The following is a 21433-nucleotide window of genomic DNA, read 5'->3' as shown; positions in this document are numbered from 1 at the left end:
AAAGTGAGCAGAAACAGACTGTGTACAGCCTGGAGATAGCAAGGAAAGGGAAAGAATGCAGCCATGGGACCTCCTGCTACATTAAAGGGAGGTCCTGGCTGCTGACAATGAGTTGCTTACAGTCCCATTCTCTGTTGGAAAAAAAAAAACAAACCACAGAGCTGATCTTCTTTACTTCTTTTTTAACCAGCCTGTGGTTACCAATATGCTTTTTATTTAAGCATTTACTGGTGCTAGCAGGCTGACCACTCGTGTGCAAGGCTTGCTGGATGCAAAGGTTGGGTGGATGATCTGTAGATTTGCCTAGAAACTTAATCCATTCTAAGCCAAATTCTTGGCCTGGGTCCCACTGGAATTTATTGACCTACTGAACCTGGACAGATTGAGTGAGTAAATGAAAAAGAGGCTAGGGAGGCTGGATTTGGCCCAGATCTTGGGCATTCATTCATATTACTGAGTTTAAGAACTTCTTGAGCTCCACAGAATAATAACTAAATTTTCTCTAAACTGGCTCTTACTAAAAATAACTTACCTGTGAGAAAGGACTCCAGCCATACAACTTGAACCATGTTGAGTTCTTGATTTATGGAATGAAGAAGTCATCCATTTCCTTGACATAGTATTTCAAATTGAGTGTTTATATGTAATATTTTTCATAAGATCTCAATATCCTTAAGATCCTACAAGCTTATTAACTAAAAACAAGAAAATCATAGAAGTTAAATCCTTGCTGTCTTTCTCCGAGTTGCCTTTTCTTTCTGGAGAATCCTGAAAAAATAATAAAATAAGTTGAATAAAAAAATATTTATTTGAAAAGATAAATAAAAAGCCATTTCATTAATATCTTGCAGCCTGGAATTTTTGTCCACAGAGGCAGGAGCTTGAGGCTTGGGTGAATTTCACCATAACTGCATGTTGTTTTCCTCTGTTACTGCTGACTTACTATTGTTCCCCTCTTTTTACATGTGTCTTTGCATTTGCTCAATCATTTCACAGTCCAGTTGTTCTTTTTGGTCAGGTGGCCTGTAACATTCAGTTTACTGCCTGAAACATCTCCAAGCTCAGTACATAATGACTCAACACCATTACCCATTTCTCCCCAGCCTCTTCTTATGGGGTCTAATAAATCCTCTTTTACCAACAAGGCTATGACAGTTCCTTTGCTTTCCTTATATGTATTTTTAAAATAAAACACATCTTTTAATATCTTGCTCTAGCCAGCTTTCAGTTATGATACCATATTTTCTCCACATTATTATCTGTCCAGTTCTGCTCCTTTTTTTCTAGCTAAACCTTCCATTTGTGTATATAGAAGACATTTAATACCCCCAAGTTACTGATCTTGTTTTTCCCTATATTAGTGTTCATAAATAAAAATTTCCCTTTTATCTTTTCCCCATCTATATCTCATGTCCATTCCTTTCATCTTGGTCCAGCCCTGGACTGAACTTTTCACAACTCTGGCATTTTAGAAAAAAGAGCATTGCATAAAACTTCCATAGTTGTAGAAGGTTCTTTAACCCTGGAATGGTTGTTACAGGGCGCAGGAACAGCCTCTGTCCCTTTCACAGATACAACTTGTAAGCCAAGTGAGTGAGCTACAAAGGGATGACACAATTTTTTTTGGTGTGTTTTGTATGCTGTTTAAAAATAAGAATCAGTCAGATTCTCTTTAGTTACCATTGGAGAAAGTCCTTCAAGTTCTAAGCTTCATTGCAACCAATTCTCTTTGTCCAAATGAAGAGCATTTTTTTTCAACATATTTTATTGATTTATATTTTTACAATTTTAATGCTTTAAAATGTTGATGGAAGAAAATGGTTTTTACCTGGTGAATTCTTTCACAAATGTATTTTTGAGGAGTTTCCAGCTGGAATACTTTTCCAGATTTTTCTCATCTCCTAGTCTGAATCAGTAAAATACAATACACTCAATCATGGAGTCCAAATGTTATAAATTATCTGAAATAATCCTGTATCTCAGTTAATTCTATAAAATAGAAGAAACCACTAATGCCAATAACTCAGTCTTCAGATGAGTGTTTGAGGCAAATATGTGTTTAACTTCTTGTCAATGATGAGAACTCAGTGGTACTTTCCAGGACTAGCCTTCAAAATTTCATCTGTAAATCTCATATCAGAGTTAACAAATGTGCTTCTTAATATTTTCACCTAAATCCATAACTTTTTATTTGCATGTTTGGATATTTTTAGCAATTGAAAAAAATATTTAAAATAGCTAGAAAGACAACGGTTGTTTTCCAATTTAACTTGGTCTTAGACTGTTGATGAATTTTAGCCCAAACCTTGATGCCAATTATCTCAGCTGCCAGTCAAAGTCTTACTTCTTGAGGTTCTTCAGATAGTCAATGTGTGGCTACCTATAACTCGCAAATCAAACAGTTGTTTCTGACATTTGCAATTTTCCATCACCTGACAGTTCACAAATCTTACTTTTACTTATTTTAAGTAGGTAGATTTGTATTATCCCCTGCTCCATCATATTCCACTATTCAGGGATGAATTAATGGACATACAAAACCTCTGTAAGCATAGTTTCATATCGTGTTGAGTAGAAAGATGTTTGGAATTGGAAAATTCATTGCAGGATGGAACATCAGAACACAGTGCAGTAGAAATCCAGATATAACGGATTACATTTTTATTAATCCATACAGCAGACAAAAGAAGAGGTACTGAAAGACAAATCCTTCTGAGATTGAGAGCTGAAGGGCACACAAATGGGTTGAAGTCATTGCAGCCTTTTCTTAATTAGCATTCTCACTAATGAAAAGCATCACATCAAGTATCTTTCTTAAAAAATATAAAAGGAATGGGTCAAGAAATCCTTCTTTATTACACACGTAGTTCTCTTTAAATGCATTGAGAGAATTTTCTTCATTTTAAATCCAGCAAATATATGGATTTTAGAGTGGGATAGAGTAAGCAGAATTATTCTTTAGCTGTCATTTTTTCCAAGTTTCTATAAGCCTTGTAAAATTTATATTTTAATATCCATGATCTGAAGTGATGCATTTTTATTTCTTTCTTTTAGAAAACATTCAAATATATATAATTGTTTAACATTTATATTTATATATTTATATGTATATATAATCTGTGACTAATCTATATGTCTTAAAGTCTCTTGTATCTAGTTTTCTGAAGCTAGGATTTGATTCTGTATACAGTTAGATTTTGTGAATTCTTTCACATTCATTTAGCCATTTCCTGACATTGAAAACACCACCCTAAGCCCTGGCTTTGGAAAAATTCTTGCAGACCCAACTGGTTCTGCGGATTTTCAGACTTTCTGTGGAGACTCTGACTTCTTGAAACTGTTAATACCATCTTTCTGTCTGTTATCCTATTTAGAGAAACTCAACACTTTCACTCTCACTGAGCTACAAGAATTACACACATTTCACAAACAATGAGAATTAATTAAGAAAATGGAATATAGATCTGTTTTAACCTGAAGACAAACCACTGGGTCATAGTCACATTCCCCCTTCCTTCCCAAACTCTGTTGTCCATCTGAAGTTACTGTAATTAGCAACAGCTGTTTGGGTTTCCAATTGCAGTGATGAGACTACCAGCACTCTTTTTTGAACTCTGACATTGCAGCTCCTTTCACGAACCTCTGTCATTGATGGTTGATGTAAATTATATCAGCAACATAATTTGAACGGACATGTGATCCATCCTAGGAGTAAATCTTCTCCTTTCTGTATCCAGCGCTAGTAAATTCTCCTAATCATCATCAATTTATGAGTAACTCAAAGTTTTTCTGTGATTTTAGGTGATCAGATATTTTCACTGCTGTAGCTTTGTGCTAAAGAATTAGACAGAGTCCAGTTAATCTGTGGTTTGAAGAACGAACTGATATAAAAGAGACTAAGATGGGGGAATGTTCAAAATTTATCTTTTTTAGATACTTCTGATTCTCAAAATTCTTATAAGAAAGCCCAACCATGACAGACACTTGTATGTTACTGATCCATCTTTGAGTGGCAAATGTCCCTGAATTTTCAAATACCAACTCTTCCCTCCTGTAAGGAAAATGTAGTATTTGACTACATTGTCTAAGGGCATCTGAAAGTTTGGGAAAAAAACCTAATTAAAGTCTAAAGCATCTGGCAATATCTTTAACCACAATATGATTAAGGAGTAGTTAGACTTATCTTCTCTGTGTAAATACTAGTGTGAAGTTTAATGCTTCTGCACATCAGAAGATGCTGTCTCCTTTAATTGTAATTCAGCAGTTAGGCAAACAGTCAAAACCCAATTCATGTTATGAATTTAAAATTCTTTTCTCCACAACTAAAAAGTTCCACTAAGTTTTCTTCCACAAACTCACATAAGGTACGGGATCCTTACATAGTAGTAGAAAATAAATATAAGTGCCTTGATATTCAAAAGCATTTATTTTCTCTCTTGAATCTAACAAGTGTACATGAAGTGTGGTGTGTTCTGGTCTCATTATTTTACATGGCATGCATTAAAGGCATTATTAAACACCAGTTTTCATGCTGAATGTACCCCTAGTTTTACCCACTGTGGCAATTCTTTGCTCTGTTTTCATGCTTTGCCAATCTGCAGACTACTGTGAATAAGAAAAAATGTCCTCAGAGGTCTGGAAGTCTTGCCAGCAGATTAACTACAACAAATCCTTCCTGGCTATAAAGTGGTTAAAGGTCAGGTTGAAGGCTTGACAAATACATCACTTAGATGAACCAATTACAAAAAACCAAACCAAAACAAAAAAACCCAAAAACCAACCAGCCAACCAAACAAAAAACCGCCCAAAAAACAAAAAAAAACCCCAAAACCAAAAAAATGGCCAAAACTAGCAAACTACAAAAAAAACCCCAAAACAACAAAACTAAACCAAAGTTTTTAAGAAAATTTTACGTGTTTGGGACAGCTTAAAATGTCTCTCTTTCTTCTGAGACATTTTTTTGTGGTGAGGATCCAATGGGCAGTATTGCCTGTGTCTGCAAGATGTGATCTGAAAAGAAATAAAGGAAAGAGAATGACCCATTAAATTCCCCCAAAATATATTTAGGTATGAAACATCTATGAAAGATTTATCTTGGGGCTTTTTTCAGTATATGTAGCCAGGTCCTAAATGTAATAGATTTTAACCTCTTGGCTCACACTATGATAATTGACACAAGACAGGTTTGGTAACTGAATCATTGATTAAAAAAAGATATAATAAAAGCTTTGTTCATTCTAGATAATACAGACATGATTTTTTACCCATAAAATTTAAGCACAGTTAAACTGGGAAAAAAAACCCAACTATGTATTGGCTTTGGGCTCGTAACAAAAAGAGCTTCTCCTGTTTTATGAGCCTTGGATTACCAAATAACCTTGACAGCTGAATCAGTGTTCCATGACAACAAGCAGGCCATTGATAAATAGCAACAAAACTATTAGATGTTGAATTTAAGAGATGAGTAATAGAGAAGCTAAATTATAGGTTTACCACTTGACAAAGTACAGCTTGACAAATCAGTGATAACCTACATGTGAGCTTATGTATGAATGCATGCAAGGAAAAGAGAGAAATAGAAACTTTCAAAGACAAAGGTGAAATTGGCATGAAATGAATGTTACAAAGGCATAAATGTATTCTTTTCATAGTATTGGAATTTCTTTTTTCTGTTATCAAATGCATAGTAAATCATGTGTACTTGAAAAAGCTGCCACTTGTGATTTTTTTCTGGTTTTATTTAAATTTTTCATTTTAAGCACTGTAAGATAGAAAAGGGGAGGAATTTCTGATATGTGATAGAACTTTAAACTGGTCCCTGCAAACTAATAGATTCCAATTAAAGCTTAAAACCAGCAGTTTAAAGGACCATCAGCAAAAGCAAGAGCTGGAAAATCTGTTTCTGGAGAACAGAGAGCAATTTGAACTCCTGAGGAAATAAGGGACAACTATGTCTGTCAACTTCCTGTAATCAGAATGGTGTCAGGAATGATTTAACTAAAAGTTGAATCTTCTGTATTTTGAAAAAAATTATAGCACCTATGGAGAAAATCTGGATGAGTGACAGCTCATGTACAGAAAAACATATAATAAGGACAAGCTAATGCATCATATTCTTTCATAGAGGAGAAATTTTCCAACGTAACCAAGGTGCTCCCAGGAAGATCTGTGGGCTTCCTGTCCCAGCTTTGATGCAGCAGCTTTTGATTTACTGCTGTGAACTGTGGTGGTTCTGTCAGGTGGGATTCCTGTGCTCTCACTTCCAGAGCAGATCTGCAGGTGGCAAGGGCAGCAGTACCCCCACACTGCTCTTGACTGTGGCCTGCTGACATCTGAGTTTGATTCTCTTTTCCAGTTGTGGTGAAAAACCAACATGTTGAGTAAGTGTTATGCCAGTCCCCAGTGTGGGACATGCAATATTGTACTACTAGAAAAAGACTGCACTTGGTGAACCAATATTGTACTACTAGAAAAAGACTGCGCTCGGTGAGGAAGAGCACAGCAATGAATACACCATATTGTCACATTTTCCCTTAACTTGAGGTTAGTCAAATCTTGACAATACTCAGACAAATTAAAGGATTAAGACTGAAGAAATAGATGAAGTTCTGTGACCTGTGTTGCACAGAAGGGCATATTACATGATCCAATTGAATCTCCTGTCTCAAAAAAATCTATTAATTATTCTGGCATAAGAAACAGCTGTAGTTTTGTAAAAGGGCAATTAAACAGTGGAATTTCATCATATCTTAAACACTTTTACAGTAGCTACTGGAGGTTAACTTGACAAATAAATGAGAGACATCAAAAGAACTCCTAGTGAAGGTTTTGGTTGATAAAAACAATTGTGTATGAAGGGAGTTCAAACTTTTGTCATTTATTGATTTTCCTGGAACAACACGACTGGTATGAAATGCCATTCACAAATATGAACTAAATAACTGTATTTCCTTAGAAACAAGTTATGCATATTTTTTGACACTGCATCCACCTCTGATATCTGTTATATGGGCATTATTTCCAGAGGTACACTGATACTACTGTGATTCTGACCTTTATTATGACATTCATGTTATCCTCTATCCATAAATAGAGAAATAACACAGAAGCCATGTTTTATTTAACCACAGCATATGCTTACCATCCCATATTCCTGGATTCCAGATGCCCATAGCATTTTAGCCTCCAGAAGATCAAGAATATCCAGTGTTTGAGATGTATATGATGAAATTTTAACATTCCCCCTAAAATGCAGATCTTAGTATTTACATGTCCTTTATGTTTGCAATGAGGGATTGCCAAAAAGGTGCTTAGCCAAAACCAGGTTTTTTTGGTTTTTGTTTTTTGGGTTTTTTTTTAACAAAAAGCTTGAGTTAGTCATATGCTTTCATCCAAAACAATCAGAGCCTGAGCCAATTTAGTGCACATAAGATACCTTGGAAGGATGAATTTATGCTGTTGAGCTTGTAATATGTGTAACCAATAGGAGTTCTCTTCATACATGTCTTTTTCTTGCAAATCTTGCAGCTAAGTCAGTGAGCCAAATGTAAAATCCATCACCTGAGGGTATTGTGCAGATCTGTAATGCACCCTGGAGGTACCTAAGGTGGAGAAACCATTGAGCGGATTACACAGATCCATATATGCAGTTTTTTAATCTCTGACAGATATAATATGAGCAGTATTATTCGTACTACAAAAAATTTCTTAGTATACTCTGTGAGAGAGAAAAATAAAATCATGTCAAATCACTTACATGAAAAATTATTAAGAAAAGAGTGCTGAAGATTCCAGCCTCTTCAGGGAAGTGTCTTATGTTGTAACACCTACATGCTATCGGGTTTTGTACAGCGACAAAGGTTTGGCGAAAAAACTTCAGAACCAAGTGAATATTCAGACCCATACATGGGTCTCTTAGGAGCTGAAAAAAGTATATTAAATCTGCTAAAGATCTTCCTATCTAAATTCCTGCCATTCCTCCTGTCAGTCATCTGAAAGTTAGGCATCTGAACTGGGTAAGACCTTTCCCAGGGAACAGCTCCCCCTTTTATCACATAGCAATAGCTTCAAGTGAGATGAATAGCCTTTTGCAGGAGCCTTTTTTCATTGTCTTTACAGAGACCTGAGTAGAGCTGAAACCAGGTCTTTATGGCTGGAGTAAATTAAATGAAACCAATGCTCAGAACTAATATTGAAAGAGAGAACTGTGTTGCACAGCATTATCAATGTACAATGTGTTATACTGTTGAACTCCACGTGTGTAATTGGATGTTCATACTGATGTTAAGGTTAAGGACCAAAGGCTCAGGGTAACTGGTGGTATAATTTTCCCTATAGCTGTTTTTCTGGATTATCAACACAGGCTACAATTTTGTTTATCCTCTCCTTAAGGCTGTTGGGTTATGGATTTTTTTGGTTTTGTTTTACTCTTCATTCCCCTTCCCCCAAAAAGATTTTGACATTAGTGAAAAGAAACAGGACTTGCCTGTGGCCTGGACTTTCAGTACCTGAGCTAAAATTAAATATCTGCTAGACGTTATTTGCTGAAACTGCAAGTGATTTACCATTTTGTCAATCCTCACTTTTATACTTGGAATTAAACTATAGGATGGTGCTATTTTTAAAACAGTTTGCTCCTCACTTCTCCCATTTTTTCTCTGTCCCTGGCAATTGATCATTGCAGTGCCTACAAATGCTCCATGGCTAAGAAGAGAAAAGCTGAAGATCAGATATCAGGCGTTCCCGTCAACAAAAGGAAGTCCCTGTTAATGAAACCCCGCCACTACAGCCCCAGCTTGGAATGCAAAGAGGAAAATGAAGACAGGACAGAGTTACAGGAAGATATCAGCATCCTCGAAAGCAGCTCAACTCCAGGTAGTTGCTTGAACTCCACTTGAACTTGAATTCCACAGGAAGGGAGATTAAAAACCAGTATTTAGAAACAGGAAGCAAGACATGTTTGACTTCTAAGAGAGTTGGAATGGTGCCTTTCTGTCCAGGTTTAACCATCATACTTCCATTTATTTTGTACAATAACTTCTCCTGGGGTCTAGTAAATGCCTTGCAGGTCACCCAGAGACAACTACTGCAGCAGGTCAGATATGGAGCAGCATCTGCTTCTCCACTACCTCTGTGAAAGAACAAGCTTAAGCCCACCACCATCCCACACATTTCTGAAGAGCAGATTTTCACTGGAATATATAGAGCTCTTAGGAGGGAAAAATAATGCTTAGCAAAACATTGTTGACTTTAACATTTAGCAAAGCAATTTCATGCGTGTGACTGCTGTGTGTGTTCTGTTTAACACGATTATTAGACTCAGCACTTTTATACCTGTTATTCCAACACTGGTAAGCCAAACACATCCCACAATTTATAGCAGCTTCTACAATGAGTGTGCTGGAAAATATGGACAAACACGAGGGGGCAGAAAGATATAGCCATAGTATGTTTTGATTACTATTCCTTTCTAATATTTTATATATATATATTCAAGTTGAACAAAAAGCCTGAAACCAAATTGGTTTTCACAGATTTGTTTAAGAAGTCCTATGAAAATAGTTAATCAGACAAGCAAGAAGATATCAGGAAGACATTGGCCGTCACCTGCACACAGCAAATGTTAAAAGGAATGTGATCTGGTACTGGGAAATTAGTAATCAGAGATAATATGTAAACTGAATGAACTTAAATGTCACTCAGTTGCTGGTTGCTATCAAAATTAAAAGATAATTTATTTTCCACTCAGTTTCTTCTTATCAAATGTTTTTGAAGGACAGGGTGGTAGATTATATCATCTAGGATCCCTTTACAGCAAAAGATTGGACCTAGATGATTTTTTAGGGTCCCTTCCAGACTGGACTGTCATATTATTTTATCATGAACTGAGATTAGTTATTTGTGTATTTATCCACTCTAAGTTGAAACCCCTTAAAACAAAACAAGCCCCACAAATTCTATACGTATGATTACTATAAAACACACAGAAGAGGAAGAAGAATGTCTTTCACATTAAAGAGTCAAATCCTGATTCTAATCAGTGGAGGTCTTTGTGGCACTTTTATAACAGTAAAGTTTTCAGTCATCTGTTACTTGTAAATCTCCTAGGAGGATATTTTTCCAAAGGTCTGCATACCATTGCTGTGAAAGCCTAGAAGGTAGCTCCATCTTCAAACAGAACATTAACTAGCAAGGTGATACACAATGTCTCTGTCTTTTGAGTGACATCTTTAAGAAAAAATAATCAAGGAAAAAATCTCATACCTCTCAGTGCCTGTTAAGGCTGCAGGGAGTGTTTCTAGCTCCTAACATCAGAAGGGAATCTGTTGGAGTAAGAGTTCGTGTACGGTTCATGTCTTGGGGTTTTGTTATTCTTGTTTTGACCTTTCTTTTTTTCGGTTATTTGGATTTTAGCTATTTTTTTTATGTTAATTCAGCCTGATTCCTGACCATTCAGAGTTGCACTCAGTAACATCTTTTTTCTTTCCCTGTTTCTGTTCTCTGCACATCTTGAAGAATTTGATAAAGGGAAATTGCTATAATGGGTGTAAAGGTAGACTCTGTGTCATATACAGACAAACCTAAGTTATTTAACATTTTTAGGTTCCCTTTTTAAAAATGGGCAAGTGTTGAGCCAAATCCATTGATAAAAAAGTAAGAAAACCCTTCAGTCAAAACAAAAAATATCCCACTTGATTTCAAAAATATTTATTTGATACCAACATGATATATTCCTGCTTGTTCAGTGATAATACAACCTACATCTTTTGCATAAATTTTACCACCTACAACACAAATTTCAGTGAAAGCATACATTTGGTCTGAGTATGTAGGTACTTGGGATTTCTTAGTGTAATACTGCTTACTTTATTATGAACTCATTATTCTTTTCAGTTGATCAGTTAATGATTCAGTTCATGGATTTGTGCAACTGTAAACTAAGCTGAGTTTTGATTATTTTAAAAGTAAATTTACAGCCTGTAGATGTAAAAAGCAAAGCTGGGACAGCTGAACCATTAAGACTGATTCAACAACAAATTTTTAAAGACTGCTTTGAAAATTACTGATTATTTAAGGAATAAAAAATTTTTTAGCGTGAACTTATATTATTTTTCCTTTTCCACACATAAAAAAAAACCTTTTTCCATTGAACATTTTCTTTGGTTTGTTTCCTTTTGATGGGCAGGAGATTTCTTTTAAGATAGATCTTGTTCCTTTTTGAAATTACCCACTGATGGGATTCTGTTATTTTCCAAATGGCAGAAGAGCAAATAATGGAAACCCATTTGACTAAAGTTAGTTATAGAGCCAAAGCACCATTCTTACTTGCTGAGATGTGAAAAGATGGCACACTTTGTTCAGAATACCGCAATGTGTGTGGTACTAGACCAGCTGCTAAAAAGTTACAGGAAGGTTTACAGACACTTCTTTAAATACAACTTTATGCACACAGTGCACAAGGCCACCCCTCCCTGCGTGAGTCCAATTTTCTAAAGAAGAATAAGAATTAATCAATATTTTCTTTTAACATATAACAAACAGTTGAACCAAACAATTATGTAAACTGGAAATGACCCAAAATGCTAACAGTTTGGCAGCAGTAAAGTGAAATGCATTGTGGTGCACATGTGCATTTTTGTCCCCCTTTTCCCCTCCACAATAATCTGCACTTAATAGGAATATTTTAAACTATGTAGCTAAGCAACAGAGGTAATTGTTGCTTTCTAGAGCTTTTGTTAGGCACTCTAACACAGCCCAAATATGCATAATTAGGTATAATGTCTATAAATCATTATTGTACACATGTGGGTAGTTAAGTGGATTGAGAGAATAGTTCAATGAATTGGACATATTCACTGAAAATGCTTTTTATTTGTTTTCTGTAGTTCATAATACTTTAAAATTATCATAACCCTTTACACTTTCTCTTAATAGCTCACTGTGTTATTGAGAGAAACTTCATTTGCATTTTAGGCTATGCTTAATTTATTATTTAAACCTGGAGTCCTGATTCAGGAAAGGACAGACACATCTTAGGAAATAGTCTATGCTTGTTTATTCATCCTCCTTTCTAGGAAGTAAAATGTTAAATTTTTCAGTTTATGTTGAATAGATCCCAACAAAAGAATGTACCCTATAATCAGCATTATTGAAGGGGCTAGTGTTGTGACTAAATTCTTCCCTTCATCCAAAAATGCTTTTAGTTACTATGGCAATATTTACTTGATCCTGGCAAAACCAGTGTTGATTTTAGAGAGATAATTACCAGAAAGGAAGATGATGGAGATGTATTTTTGAGTGTCCTTGTCAGAGGAAATGTTTATAAAAAATTAAATGAGATACAAAAGGCATATTGTCTTCCACACTGACAACCTCTCCTACATGCAGCCTTTATTACCTGCTGGCTGCTGCTTTTCTTCTGAAGAAAGATGTTTATAAAGACAGGATGAATTTCAGTGGTGTCTTTAACAAGTCCTTTATGAGTCTGTACATAACAACCACTTCTGTTTGCCTGTGCATGACCTGATCTATCACTTAGTGTGGCAATTTCAATGGTGACCAGGAGCTTGCCCTTTGTAAAGTATTGAGGAGTTTTCCATCAAGGTCTTTCATGTGATCCGGGGTGATGGGGAAAGTAATTAGGGTTTATTTTGAGAAAATATTTGGGAATCTTAGATGAAACAAAAGTGAAAATAGATCAGAGGAATTTAATGTGTTTGTGTGCTTGTGTATCTCTACATATATGCACACAATTTATATAGATTATATATATATATATGAAATATCAATGCATTGAACATTATATTTACATACATGTATATGACTCTGTGTGTGTGTGTGCATGTGTTCTAAGAAAATATGTGTTTTCACCATCAGTGAAAAATGGGGATAGAATTTTTTCTCATATAGTGCTGGAACTCTACTATAAAGTATATATCATTTTTAGAGAGGTTTTTCATCATGCTACAAGTAGGCATTTCAAAGAGATGCTTGGTGTGAATTTGAACATTTCAGAGTACCTTTCTGAGTAATGAAACAGCAATTGGTAAGTCAATGTCTTCATGTCACTTCTTTAAGATACAAAAACAGTTTTCTTACATATTTCTCTTACTTATTTTTCTCATACAGAGGAGAGTAATACAAAATCATCTGAAGAAACCCCTCATTTGGTTGGGCAAGAAAATTCCAGTCAAAGAAAAGACAACTACTCCAGCTATCAAGATGCCGTGGCCAAATCTTTGATGAACATGGGAAAAGTAGCAAAAGATGCACCCAGTCAAGCAGTGGCAGAAAATCTAAATGATAGTGGCATTCAATCATTAAAAACAGAAAGTGATGACGCTGATGAATGTTACCTGATTAGCTCAGCTGAAGGAAAGGAAAAGGCTGCTATCTCTGACCCAAAATACTGTTCATCTGAGGAAAATGAAAGTAACTCTGAAATTATGGACAATGAGTGGGATAGCTCTTCAAATTTCTCAGAAGAAACTAGTGTAAAGCCCCATGTAACCCAGAAATATATTGTAGAGTGTAATCAACCCAGCATCCTGGAAGTCCCAGAAATTAAGAAGGAAGAGGTCGAATATGGTCCTTGTGAAACACTCTGTGACTCAGAAACAGAGCTAAGAGCACCCCAGGAGCCTCACGCTGATCCTTTCGAGAAGAGAATCCAGAATCTCTTCCCTGAAAGTGAAGAAGACGACAACGAGTGCCTGTCAGAAACCACAGACGTGTCAGTTGAGCTGGACAAAACAAAAGGGAACTTGAACTTGCTAGAGCAAGCAATCGCTCTGCAGGCAGAGCAAGGGCATGTGTTCCACAGCACCTACAAGGAACTGGATAGGTTTCTTCTGGAGCATCTAGCAGGGGAAAGGAGACAAACCAAAGTTATTGACATTGGTGGGAGACAGATATATAGCAGCAAACGTAAGGAAGTATTTTTGGCTCTTCTTGCTGGCTTAAGCATTTGTCCCGTGACTGATAGAGGATTCTGAGCTGGGTTTTATAGCAACAGTAAAGAATCTGGAATTTAGCTGGTAATTTTGTTAATTATGTACCTTCACACAAGTGCCTCACGTCTAACCAGGTCAAACGCTAGGTACTTGGCTTCCTGCCAAACTGCTATGTGAAATCATCAGTAATGGGTACTAAAAGGCCCGTGTAGCTGGCACTGACATTCCTCCTCCTCCTTTTCCTCCTCCTCTGCCTCCTCCTCCGTAGGGTGCTAATACAAACCTCCAAAGTTTCAGCAGCCAAAAGGCAAGGCATTAAAACAGTACCCAAGGGCAAGTTTAGGGTGAAAAATCGGCCTCTCCCAAGGATATTACCTAATTCCTAAGCCATGTGTTTTCTGAGTTCAGTCTACTTCGTTAGTATCAAGTATAGTACAGTATAGTCAAGTATAAGTATAGTATTAGTATATTGGTATCAATCATTATTACATCAATCAGCATTACATTTTTCTGTATCTAGCACTTTTGAGCCAGGAGAGCACAAGCCATGCTCTTCTGCCTCATTTGCCATCAGCAGAAACACCAGTAAATTCCAAAATCTTTATTGTTTCTGAGGTTTTGTGATATCCTACAAACCCATAGGAACATAATTCAATTTTCATCACTTAATCAGGCTTCCAGAAGTGGAGACTAAAAAGATTTGTGTTTGATTTATAAACTGGGCTGTCTTGTATGAAACTCCTCAATTGAGGGTAATTACAGAACATCAAGAGATGTCATTTTATAAGCACACTCCCTTCTGTAGTAAGTAACAATACATTCATCTGTCCTTTGACTTTTCCTTTTGGCCTTGCAAACATCCCGAGGTCACCCTAGCACTGATGCTGTTTCTGCTTTTGATAAATGATTTACTTTGGTATTTCTAATGTAACTTTAGAGTAGTCCCGGTGGACATTGTAAATATTATAGTAATTTACTTATCTAAAGCATTTAGTGTGAAAGAGAACTGACAGGCATTTTTAGGAGCTGCAACTATAAAATATTTCCAGCAGTATTAGCGAAGAAAATGCAGACGTCTCATTTCTGTGTCTCAAGCAGTCTTTTCATTAGCATGTCTTAAGCTGTGCATGAGTGGTACTAGTCTACCTTTTTATTCAACTACGTGAACCTTTATTTGCTCAGATGACTTTGAACTTTATAGATATCTTTTCCTGCCCTGAGAGCAGCTGTATCGGCCAGGCTCACATTGGTGTCAATGTGACTTTCTCACAGCACACATAGGAAAGAGCAGCGATGTAAGAATGGCAGAATCTATCCCTTCCTGATTTACCTCATATTATAATTAGCTGTGGTTTCCAGGTGAGTTCAGAGGTAATACCCATGGAGAAACATACCAGGCTTTGTTCGGGTTGTATAAACACCATGATTGTAGGCAATGTTGTATCGGGCACATAATTTTGCCACTTTATATAATTAACTTTAACTATTATGGGTTTTATTTCTAAAAAGTCTACCACCAAATCCATCAGCTCTTAATTTTCACTCTTGGATGCTAAATCAGAAAAAAAATCTATTCATGATAAACCTTTCCAATTACCGGAGAAAACACTAAATCATATTTCTGGGTCCCTCTTTATTTTCTCTTCACTGTTGCAGCACTTTCCATTTGCAGTGATTCTAAAAAACATGTGGTCTCCTGATGATGCTGAGTCTATTTGCTTTCCTCCCCATTTATTTATTTTATTTTTTTTAATCTAAAAACTTGCCAGGAAGTTTAACCCTCAGCTGTCCCTGGTGATTCTGTCCCTAAGCATATCCTACCTCATAGACCAGAAAAAATGAGCTTGAAGGAGGCAGCTCCCTGTGCTGGCTGCAGCTGTTTTCTCCCCCAGCACCAAATGCTGTTGGCAGCCAATCACAGATGGAGCTAAAACCATCCTCAGCAATTTATGCGGCCACTTCCTCCAGATTTCTCACAAGAGAATTTCTGGACCAGAAATCATTCCTTTCTCGCCCAGACTTTTGATCCTGCATTGGAAATCAAATAAAGGTTTTCTGACCAGTGCTTCTTGCACAATTCTAGGTGCTTGAAACAGAATTTGGGAGGCTGTTACAGAGTGGTAGCAGTGGGGCTGGGCTGAGACCTCGCCTTTGAAAGGGTATCGGCTGCTCCATGTTTTCAGTGTCTTTGTGGGCTGCTCCACAAAGCAGCACTGCCATGTGTACCAGAGGGAGCTGCTTGCCTTGCCTCTCAAATGTAAAGTGGCATGTATTCAGTTTCCTAACAAAGAACCTACAGCCTAGAGATCTGTGATATTTAAGGAATGGCTTCTGGTTGAAATGCTTTTTGTTTGTTTGTTTATTTGTTTCACACCTCAGCTTTTATTTGGTTGTCCCAGCTTCCTGGAGTCTGACATTAACAGAGCAAAAGATTGTTTCTCCTTTTTTCTATTTATTCCTTTATAGATCTTGCTGTTGGCTCATGCTGCCAGTTTTCTGGCTTATTGGATTGTGGCTTCTGTCCTGTTTGAGGCTCTGAATGGAATAAATGATACTGCAATCCTAAAGCTATATAATTTAGCACATAAATGGCATAACGGGAGAGGGAAATAATTGTTTAAAGGACACTGTGAAAACTTGAAGTGATGTTTCAGTTGCATACATCCCTGTTAAAACTTTGGACAGGAATTAAATCTGAAGTATAAAATAGAGAATATCATACTGCTAGGATCACTCAGCTGAGCACAGACAGGGGCTAAACCCATACAAAATCTTTATCTGATTTCTCTGCAGATTCGCCCAGGCCTGAAAAGAGAGAAACCAAATGCCCCATCCCAGGATGTGATGGCACAGGGCATGTGACTGGGCTGTACCCTCACCACCGCAGTCTCTCAGGCTGTCCACATAAAGTTAGAGTGCCACTAGAAAGTGAGTATCATCATGCTGCAGCCCAGAACAACAACTGGATCTGTCTCAGTATTGTGGGTAATGTGTGCTGATGCTGGAGAAGAATCCCCTTTTTTCTGCATGAGATAGCAGGATGAGACTGGGAAAGAAGCCATCACCCCTTCTTTGCCCTCTAGCTCATGGCACAGCCCTGCTTCCCATGCTTGTGCAGCTCAAGTGCTCCTCAGCAGCATCCTTACAAACAGCTGCAGACTCCTTAGGTAGAACAAGATCAGACAACCTATCTCCACACTGCCAGCAGACCTGCATGCTGCAGTCCCATGAATCTTCAAGAAGTTGCTCTCTCACACCTTTGCTAAGGCACAGACATCGCCTGCTTGTTCCGGAGCCGAGGCCTCGTTTGCCGCAGCCGCACAGGGAGGCTGCTGGCTCTCGCTGCCAACAGATGAGAGGCCTGGGCATGCTTATGCAGAGATGTTTTTAGCATCCCCCTTACTGCTGAGCTGAAAAAGGTTATTTCCATCAGTACATCCCAGTGCTAGTCCACAGCAGGTCCCTGTCTTGTGACAATATCACACTAACCCTTTTATGCCCAGTCTAGCCTGAATGTCCCAGCTTATTTCTGACTGTGCTGCTCTGATTACATTGGCTTGAGTGTGTATGTGTGTGTGTGTGTGTGTGTGTGTGTGTGTGTGTGTGTAATCCTGAAACATGATACAATGAAATGCTGCATAATAAGCCAAAAACTTAATGTGAAACTACCCACTTAAACAACCTAGTTAGTCAGATTGTTCTTTGTGGTGGTATGCATAGCAACTAATTAAAAGGATATTTGCACTTTACTAAAATCCTCTTCCTAACTGTAGCTCTCCCCTTTTTTAAATCTGGTACTAAACTGTATTCATGGAAACATCTGCTGAATTAAGCAGGCTGCATTTGGAAGTCCTTAGCAACATTAACTTCCTAAAAACTTACAATTAACAAGCCCTTGTTAATTATCATACTTCCAATTAGATGTGCTCTGTCCTCATGGGAAACAAAAAAAAAAAAAAAGTAGTTAGAACTTGGTTCCTGGCAGAACAAGCCTGTGGAATGAACAGTCAGCTTTTGTGAAACACTGTAAGATGTTTAATGTTTAACACAGACATATCTAACAGTTTTAGTGAAGGTAATCCACATCCAAGGGCATAAGAAATGTACAGGCAAGGGATTGTAATTGCTGCTAAGAGTGTAAACTGATGCTTGGAACTATTACTGTTTGGTCCAAGGCAGTTTCAGCGCAGCTCAGATGACCAGAAGGTGTAATGTTCAAAGGGAGATTCTCAAAATATCTGATAAAATGCATAAACAGCCTTCTTGTACTCGAGAGCTTCCCTTTACTGGGACAGAGAGGGACTGCAGCTCCATGGAACATGGCCTATGTGCCCCAGGGCTCCTCTATCACCTGCCTTTTCCAGTGTTAGTGGTGTATAAAGGGCTTCATGGTTTAACACCTTTGCTGACTTCCACTCATGTTCTTTTGAAGTTGGTATAAAGAATTTTGTGCATGTGGGAAGCCTCACTACAGTAATATAGAAATAAACTGTATTATGCTGGAGGTGCTATGGTCACTGTGTTGTAGATCCTTTGCTTCCCCTATTCTTTTGTGAAAAAATGTGAAAGAATTGAGAATCTGAGTTCAAAGAGGACACGTTCGTTTTTTTAAAGATGTGGTTTTTAATTGATGCATTTTATTATCAACTTTTTTTTTTAATTTCTGTTTAGTTCTTGCCATGCATGAAAATGTTTTAAAATGTCCCACCCCAGGATGCACTGGAAGAGGACACGTCAACAGCAATCGCAACACACACCGAAGGTAGGTCAGAAAAATTCCTGTCCACTTAAAACCTAACACGTACTCGGGAGTAAATTGATAGGCACATCTTGGAATTAGATGCTATGTACTACACTGAAGAGTGTCTATGAACTGCAAGGGCAGCCTGTATTATTTATAACCAAATAATTGTGTTTAATTCCATTACATAAAAAATGGCTGCAGCAGAGGGGATGGCAAATTCCACTAGTATTTTCATAGATGAGATTTAAAGCTACAATTTCATCACAATCCTCACACTGAAAAATCATCATGTACAAGGGAAAGGAATGAAAAAATACATTATTATTGCTACAACTGCAAAACCCAATGGAAACCAAAACCCATTTATTTTGCACCACTACATGCTAGACGTTGACAGGAACTTCCACTCAGGGCACATTCCCTTTTAGCAAACCAGAAAATTTTAAGTGAACTATTTTGAAATCTGTTTAAAAGTTCCACTTATTACCCTCGGGAATACCATCTTCCTGCCTGGAACACTCCTGTCTGTTTAACCTGCTGCCTGCAGGAAGAAAGCAAAATTGAGAAAAGACTTCCAGACAGGCAGCTGGGGAATCACAGCTGGACTGCAGGTGAGGCAGAGAGTCACTCTCGTCTCCAGCAAACCACTGCTGTCAGCACAGCTCTTGTCAGTACTGCTTTCTGCTGGAAACAGTATATTCCATCATACTGCTTCTGGGAAAATATAATGTTAATCTTAAAATCAAACTTGGGACATAAGAATTTCAAAACCAACTCTCTTTGTTGATCTGAATTTCTGTGAGATTTTGGGGTTTTTTTGTTTATTGATTGATTTGTTACTGCACCAAAATTAAGGTTTATCATACTCTTTTAATACTAAAATTAGTAAGTCAGTCTTTATCAGACATATGAAAAGCTTGTCTACAAGAATATATAAGGCACAGGCAGATATTTTTCCTTTGTTTTTCCTGTTTTAAATCCCTAGTCATCTTTGAAGCACATCAGCTGTATCATGAGCAACCCATGAATAGGATAAGAAAACATGTTCTAATCTAATAAAACAAACAGGAAAATATAAGCTAGCACAACTCAAAATGATAAAATGTGTTCTTTGGTAACAGTCTCTCATATATCCCTGGGTTTTTTTCCCAAATTCACTTTCCTTTTAATCAGCAGGAGGCTTATATGCATGGTTTAGCTGATAAAGTAAATGTCATTTGTCAAAAAATTTACTAGTGACTTGCCAGACACAAAACATCAAAGCTGAACTGTGGAAAACTCCTACATGATTCAGTTTCCAGATATATCACCTAAAATACACAGATTTCACAGTTTTGCATTAAGGATTGAAAAACAGATGAATCTGGGCTATAGCAGCAGCAGTTCCCTTAAGTGCACAGACTATCAAAGTCACTGGTTTCCACAGAAAAACAGCACAGATCTCCTTTGCACTATAATTAATTTCAATGTTTTTTCTTGTTGTTTCTGTTCTTCACCTTTTCTTTTCAACAGCCTTTCTGGATGTCCAATTGCTGCAGCTGAAAAGCTGGCAATGTCCCAGGAAAAGAACCAGCTCGAGTCTCCAAAAGCTGGGCAGTGCCATGATCAGACTCACAGGTAGGAGGCCTCACAAACCAGTTTCTCCAAACAAACGCTTATTTATGCACAAACTCTGTTGACTGGTCCTCAGATCTTTCACCCACTTCAGACTTCAGCTTCAGTGGTAACCCAGTTTTCCAAGATGAGGCTCTATCTGGAAAGAGCCTAAAAAAAAAAACTATCTGATTCTCAAAATAAACCACAATCTTTCTGTTGGTTCTTGTGCATGTGGCTGACATTAAAGACAAGAGGCATATCTTTGGATAAGCAATCAAATATATCCTATTAAATCTTACTTCCAAACATGTAACCTGATCAGAACAATTCATAGAATTTATTTATTTTTAGTTTATTGGTTTAATTACTTTAATTTATTTTTTATACAATGACATCATAAAGGAGAAACACTTTTTAGTGCAATTGTATTTTGTCTGAGTTATATGGACCCTACAGACACACATAATTTGCACATCATTGGCACCACGACCATTACAACCTATTATATTCAGGTCTATTTGGGGACACTTTAATTTGTGGATTATTGACATGATCAGCTCTAATGGTTCCTTCAGAGCCATTACAGAATATTATGTCCATGTGTCTGCCAACTGCACGTGCCTTAACTCTACATATGAAAAGTCCTAAGGAAATTACTAAAGACAAGTAGTTACTGAACATTAACTAAATGGAATAACACACCATAAATCATTCATTCCTCCCAAACAGCACAAGCAATAATTTCAGATCATCTTATATTATATTTATACCATACTCATTCACAGTAAAGTGAGAACAATACTGATCAAAAAAAACTAAAAGGTAGGGAAAAAATCCAGACAAATTTTCAGAACTAAATGAAGCGGCAATCTAGCGGTAAGTGAGTAACTTCCTTGTAAGTAGCCCAAACTGCTATTAAAGAATACTGCATTTTTTAATGTCCCTATCTTTTAGTTTGTGAAGTAGTCGAGGTACTTTTTGACTACTAGTCAGCCGACATGTTTATGTTGTTTATTTCTTGTATACGCCCACCAGTAAGTTTTGTATGTGATAATAGCACACTTTTGGATTATGAGATGCAATCATATCCTATTTTTCAAGACAAGGTTATTTAAAGACATTCTCATCTTTCTCCTTCATT

General features: G+C 37.1%; 1 protein-coding gene across 5 annotated transcripts in view; it reads left to right on the top strand.

Annotated features, from left to right (window-relative positions):
• Positions 1–21433, top strand: part of ST18 (ST18 C2H2C-type zinc finger transcription factor) — a 100483-nt gene that overhangs the window by 40958 nt on the left and 38092 nt on the right. For all 5 annotated transcript variants that reach the window (XM_031066581.1, XM_031066584.1, XM_031066583.1 and 2 more), the window contains 5 exons: positions 8684–8874; positions 13129–13926; positions 16746–16880; positions 18624–18714; positions 20209–20313. In XM_031066581.1, coding sequence (XP_030922441.1) covers positions 8684–8874; positions 13129–13926; positions 16746–16880; positions 18624–18714; positions 20209–20313 — 1320 coding nt within the window. The remainder of the gene's footprint in view (positions 1–8683; positions 8875–13128; positions 13927–16745; positions 16881–18623; positions 18715–20208; positions 20314–21433) is intronic.

Source organism: Geospiza fortis, unplaced genomic scaffold, assembly GCF_000277835.1.
Source record: "Geospiza fortis unplaced genomic scaffold, GeoFor_1.0 scaffold53, whole genome shotgun sequence".
Lineage (NCBI taxonomy): Eukaryota > Metazoa > Chordata > Aves > Passeriformes > Thraupidae > Geospiza > Geospiza fortis.
Note: the sequence above shows the minus strand (reverse complement) of the source record. Positions and strands in the feature narration are given on the sequence as shown.